The sequence below is a fragment of the Carettochelys insculpta genome, chromosome 21 (genome assembly GCF_033958435.1).
Source record: "Carettochelys insculpta isolate YL-2023 chromosome 21, ASM3395843v1, whole genome shotgun sequence".
Taxonomy (NCBI): domain Eukaryota; kingdom Metazoa; phylum Chordata; order Testudines; family Carettochelyidae; genus Carettochelys; species Carettochelys insculpta.
Window position 1 is genome coordinate 12,392,936 of NC_134157.1, and position 6,019 is coordinate 12,398,954.

At 57.9% G+C, this 6,019-nt stretch overlaps 1 protein-coding gene across 1 annotated transcript; it reads right to left on the reverse strand.

Annotated features, from left to right (window-relative positions):
- Positions 1 to 511: 511 nt before the first annotated feature.
- On the reverse strand, positions 512 to 1,793 carry IER5L (immediate early response 5 like). Its single transcript, XM_075015428.1, has one exon. The coding sequence runs from the start codon at positions 1,602 to 1,604 to the stop codon at positions 525 to 527; it is 1,080 nt and encodes a 359-aa protein (XP_074871529.1). The 5' UTR covers positions 1,605 to 1,793; the 3' UTR covers positions 512 to 524.
- Between the last annotated feature and the right edge of the window lie 4,226 nt (positions 1,794 to 6,019).

Genomic DNA, 6,019 nt, shown 5'->3' on the forward strand with positions numbered 1-6,019 from the left:
TTTAACCCCCACCCCGCCGCCAGACAGGAGCCTGGCGACGCTGCGCCGCGGCCCAGAACCGGCTGGGGGGGAAAAAAAAAATCAATCCCATTCGCCCCCTTCAACTCCCCTCCAGCAGCAGGGAGGAGCCCCCGCTCCGGCCCGCGGCCTTCCCCCCCCCCAGCTCCCCTGCTGCCCTCCGGCAGAAGCGGCTGGCCCGGGGCAGAGGAGGGCCGCTCTCCCAACTCTGCCCCCTGGCGCGCGGCTTCCTGCGGGCAGCAGCCCTCGCCTCACGTGGCAGGCGCCTGGGCTGGACTCGCCCCCGCCCCTCCCCCCGCTCCATGAAGACAAACTCGAGCCCGGGCGGGCCCGCGGAAGAGTTAACTAGGTGCTTCTCATCTCTGCAAAAATAAAGGCCGAGGCTCGGCGCTTTTTATTGTACAGTTTAGAAAACAGGAGCTCGGCTTTCCCCTCCCCCCCCCAGCCACCCGCCCCTCTTTGTTCCGGGGGCCCCGCAGCCCGGTCCCCCCGGTCCCTCCCCGCCCCTAGAACGCGACGATGGCTCGAGTCCAGGCTCCCAGGCTGGCCAGCGCCTGCTTGCTGCACAGCTGCCCATTGAGGGGCTGCTCGCAGTCCGTCTGCTGCCGGCTCACCAGCCCCGTGAAGCCAGAGCCGAAGATGGTGATCAAGTTGGAGATGTTGGAAGAGTCCGGGGGCGGCTCGGGGCTGAAGTCCTCGAAGCGGGCCCGCTTGCTGCACGGGGCGAAGGGGGAGCCGCCCCCTACCACCACCCCGCCCGGGTCCCCGTCCTCCTCTTCCTCCTCCTGGCCCGGGTAGTACTTGCGCTTGGCGGCCGGGCTAGGCGGCGGGGCGGCGGGGGCCGCGGCGCCCTGGCAGCAGCAGGGGCACTGCGAGCAGCAGTCCTGGTGCAGGTAGCCGTTCTCCACCGTGGTCACCACATGGGTGTCCAGGTCCAGCACCGTGGTGCAGCTGCTACAGTGCGCCGAGGCGCCGGGCGCGCTCGGAGGCGCCGGGCTGCCGAAGTCACAGCTCGCCGGCACCGGGTAGAGCAGCCCCGGAGAGGCGCAGCCGCCGCCGCCCCGGTAGAAGCCGGGCGAAGAGTCTCTGCAAAGCGCCGAAGGGGCCGGCGGCGGCGGCTGGGGCGGGCCGGGCTGCAGCTCCAGCGGCTCGTCCTCCCGGGGCGCAGCGGGCAGGAGCGCGGCGCACCCGGGCACCTCCAGCAGCTCCGCGCCGCTGCCCCTGGCCAGGGCTGCCCCCGCCGCGCCGCCCAGCCCGCAGCCCCGCGGGGGCGGCTGCGCGCCCGCCTCTCGCTCCTGGGCCGGCGGCTGGAGCGCGCCGAAGGCCGGGGGCAGCTCTCCGGCGGCGGGCGCGCAGCCCGGGGGCACGCCGAGGGGCGGGTAGTGCTGCTGGCGGCGGCAGAGCTCGGCGTAGCGCTCGCTCAGGTAGAGCTGCCGGGCGTTGCGGAGCACGTAGGAGACCAGCAGGTTCTTGTGCAGCTTGATGCCCCCGCGCTGGGTGCGCGAGCTGTGGATCTTGCGCAGCGAGAGGCTGATGAGACTCTGGGCGTCTAGGGCGCACTCCATCCTCCTCCGGGCCGCCAGCATCGGCTCGCTCCGCGCTGCCAGCCGCACGCCCCCGGCCGCGTCCGCCCCGGGCCGGGGCCGCTGGCGGGGGCTCTGGCTCCGGCTCGCTCTCAGCGGGTGCGCAGCGCTCCAAGGGGAGCCACCATCCCCGGGCCGGGCTGGGCCAGTCCGCCCCGTGCAGCCACCGCCCCCCTCCCCTGCTTCGCCGCCCGCCCGCCCGCACTTTGAGCGCAAAGCAATGAGCGCTCGCCTGCCCAGCCCCCGCTATTTATATCTCCTCCCCGGCCCCGCCCCTGGCTGCCGCAGCCTATCGCCGAGCCTGCAGCGGCGTGACGGGCAGCCTCCTCCCGCCCAGGAGAGGCCCCGCCGGCCAATCAGGGGAAGGCGGTTCCTTTGTGCTATTCAAATACCTAACAGACTCGGGGTTGCTGCTGCTGCTGCTGCTGCTGCCTGGAATGTTCTCATGCGCGGGGCTGGCCGCTGCCGCCAGCCGGGCTGAGCGTCGGGGGCTGCCCGGGAGCAGCGGATCGGGGGGCAGCCCCTTCCTCTGGTCCTGCTCCTCTCGCGCTGGGGAGCGGGGGCTGCGTTCCCCCGTTGGGCGGGGGAGCTGCCCACCCTGTACGGGGAGGGGGGGCCGGGGGCTCCTGGGGTCCTTCCCGCTGCAGGTGCAATGGGGGTGCAGTCCTAAGCACCCCGCATGGTTGATCACCCTCAGGATCCGCCCCTGGGCGCCTGGGCCGGCCACCAGCTGGCGCGGCAGGGAGAGCTCGCGGCTCTGCGCGTCCGAAGCAGCACCCGGGTACGGGCGGGGAAGCTGAGCGCCCGGAGACCGGGCAGGGGCCCGTTCTTCCCCCGTCCCGTCCCAGCCCCGTGGCCTCTGCCATCCCCGGGGCCCCCGCGAGAAGCCAGCTGTGGGCCCGCTCCTGCAAGCGCTCGGGCCCCGATCCTGCAAAGCTCGCGCCGCCAGCAGGAGCCTAGCCCGGACTCCGCCTCGGCTTCGGAGGGAATCCGGCCCTGATCCTGCACCGTAGAAATCAATGGCCTTTTTGCCGCTGACTTCAACCAGAGCAGGATCGACCCCCCCAATGTACAGGGATTTACCTGCATGGAGCTAGTTGCAGAATCGGGGCCTTTAGCATATGTGTACATTTATTCCAGGAGCGAAGGTAGGAGCGAGGGGGGCTCAGCCTACCAGGATCATTTCCACCAACCCCCCCATTTTAAGGCTACCGAAATACCTGTTTTCATTGGGGTTCCCTGCATGGCCCCACCTTCATGGTTCTGGCCCTAGACCAGGCACAAACAAACTCTTTACACTGGGCCCTCACTTTTCGTCCCTGCAAGTAGCAGTGGCCCTACAAGCTGTCTGATGTCATCCAGACAGATGGAAATTTCTGTTACGTTCATATTTAAAAAACCAGCTCTTTCGGTATGTGTAAGAAAATAACTCTGTAGAATGTAAAAACTTTGTTAGTGGGTCTATAAATGTGAATACACAGATATAAACACCAATACCATATTTCAGTAGGTTTAATAAATGAGAAGTCCTGTGGCACCTTATAGACTAAAGATACACTGGGGCATACGCATTGGTGGGCAAAGACCCACTTCCTCAAATGGATGCCACGGGACTTCTTGTAGTCATGGATAACAACTAATGTGGCTACCCCCTGAGACTTGGCAACATTTGTAATGAGATGGTTGAGCATGAGACCCAGCTGTGCCGTGCCCCCCCATATGAAATGTCATGCCACTGCCTGAGCAGGTCTGTCCCCCCACTTTGTGCACCCTGCCCTAGATAATCATTTCATCCACGCCTCTAATTATACAGAGAACCATCTTATGTGCATTTATTTATGAACCACTGTTAGACAAACAATACAACTACCTCATAAATGAAAGACCATCTCTGGGCATGCAACCCTTGCCACAGACACTGTGGGCAACTAACAGTATTTGATGTGCTCTTTGTGCATTGCACAAGCCATTAAAACATAATCCCCTAGAACACCATCTCTAAAACCCAAGTACTAGATGGAAATGTTCAGCTGCGCCCCCTCTTCCTCTCCCGCCCTGGCTGAACATGGCCGATTTTTGATTGTGGCACCTTTGCTCTCCAGACTTTTTTTTTTTTTGCATTATTATTATTTTAAAAAACAAAACTCACAGTACTGAAATCAGCCCTTTCCCACGTCCATGTCGCCTGTGATGAACAAACCAATTTGGGGGGGCGGGGGGGATTAAAATGACAAATTTCAGGCAGTTCCAGTGTCTAGACCTTTTTCAGAGTAGGCAGGATGGGTTCAAGAAGTTGGACTGTGTTTTAGTTATCTGGCTTTGGCCTTGATGGATGCAACACACAGTGCTCTTTAGAGTCTGATCGTCTGCTCTTCACTCAGTCTAGGGCCATGTCTACGCTAGCCCCCTCCTTTCGGAAGGGGCACGTTAATGAGGCAGTTTGGAAGATGCTAATGAGGCAAAATCATGACTATGCAGCACCTCATTAGCATAATGGTGGCTGCGGCGATTCGAAAGTGCTGCTTTCGGAATGCACGCTGCCCTTATAGACAGGGGCCTTTTGAAAAGATCCCCTGACTTTGAAAGCCCCGTCTTCCTATTTGGTTTTAGGAAGAAGGGGTTTTCAAAGTCAGGGGATTCCTTTCGAAAGGCCCCCGTCTACATGGGTACTGTGCAATCCGAAAGCGTCACTTTCAAATTGTGTGTGGCCACCATTACGCTAATGAGCTGCTGCATGTTCATATCGGGGCCTCATTAGCATCTTCCAAACTGCCTCATTAACATGCTCCTTCTGAAAGGGGAGGGACGAGTGCAGGCATGGCCTAGCAGTCCTTTCCCACACTATTAGCATCATTAATGGCCTCTTTCGTATGGCTGATGCAGCGCAACAGGGTTCCCGCTCATTATTCCACCCATGTGCAGAATGAACTTTGTTATGCACATCAAGGCACTTACAGATGTGCACCATCGATACAAATTCATGCTGTTGTCTGCGGGCACGCGGCTGATCAGCCAGAGGGTATTTGGATCTCTGCTGGGTGGCTGCCCAAGCACTCAGCTTACAGGGAACACTGTGGAGTAAGTAGCTCCTGATATTTTCACCTGAAATTTATTGAACCAAATGGCTACACTATGTGTTGCAGAGTTTATTGCTTCCTTGGTTGGTATAAACTGGGCAGTGGGTGGTGATATTTGAAGGTCTGTTGTGGAGTCACACTCACATACCAGGAAGTTCTTGATGGTCCAGTTGTGTGTGCATCAGCTGTCTGAATTGACTAGGTTTGGTTTGGATATGGTTCAGAGTTGATCAACATGTCTATGGAAGGTTGAACCCAATAACTTTTGTGTGTGGTGGGGCGGGGGGGGTGAGAGGCTGGGGGGGGCAGGCAAATCTGGCACAAGGTGCTTATTTTTAAAGTTTTGTTTAACTCAATCTGCTTTCCTCTGATCATAGCCTGATTGCATAAGGCCAAGTGAGTGTTCCCAGAAAGACTTAAGACACTGGAAAAGGGTGTTGCTCAGGTCTTGGTGGATAGGAAGATATTTGTTTTCCTGGCTATGGTAAGTTTCATGGAGTGTCACAGCAGTTCAGCATATCTGTTGGGGAGCAAGATGAGATAGAGCAGGTAGATACGGTGTTGGAGTGGACTTAAGGGTTCTAATGATGCTCTGCGTTGCTGCATTCATCTGCATGTCAACAGGTCTTGTATGACTGTGTCTGCTCTACATATTCTATTCAGCTATCGAATATATAAATACTATTGCAAATGTTCACAACACTGATGTTAATGCAGCCCAGTTTGTCCCAGCTCATTTCAGAAGTAAATTGGCTCATGTTTTTATCTTTGCAGCTAACTTTTCAAGAACCAGCTCCTTGCAGGCTCAATTTCAGATTCAAAAAAGTCCTCCCTGTCAGTGGTCCCGCTATTTTTTTTTTCCATCCAAGGGCAGAATAAATTTTGTTATGTTTCCTTGAGGCACTTGCGGACGTGCACCACGGGCAACAACATATGCTGCCAGCTGTGGGCACTCTGCTAATCAGCTGGCAAGCACCTGAGTTTCTTTGGGTGGCCACCCAAGTGCTCAGCTTACAGAGAACACTGATCCCCACAACTTCAGTGCCCCTGATCCAGTAATAAGAACTCGATGACCTCCTGAGGTCCCTTCCAGCCCTAGGATTCTATGATTCTAAATACTTCCGTACTGCACCAGGCTGGTAGGAGGATAAACTAGTGTTTCCTGTGGGATGCTCAGCTACTATTGGGATGAGCATCAACGTTCCCTCTAAATTTTTCCATTCATGCGTGGAATAAATTTTGTCATGTGCACTCAGGCATGTGTGGGTGTGCATCATCAGCAGAAACACACATGCTGGTTGTGGGTGCTCATCTAATCAGCTGGGCAGCATTTGATTCTCT

Excerpts from the sequence above, each read along its gene's own strand:
- IER5L (XM_075015428.1), bottom strand. The coding sequence starts at position 1,604 with ATGCTGGCGGCCCGGAGGAGGATGGAGTGCGCCCTAGACGCCCAGAGT.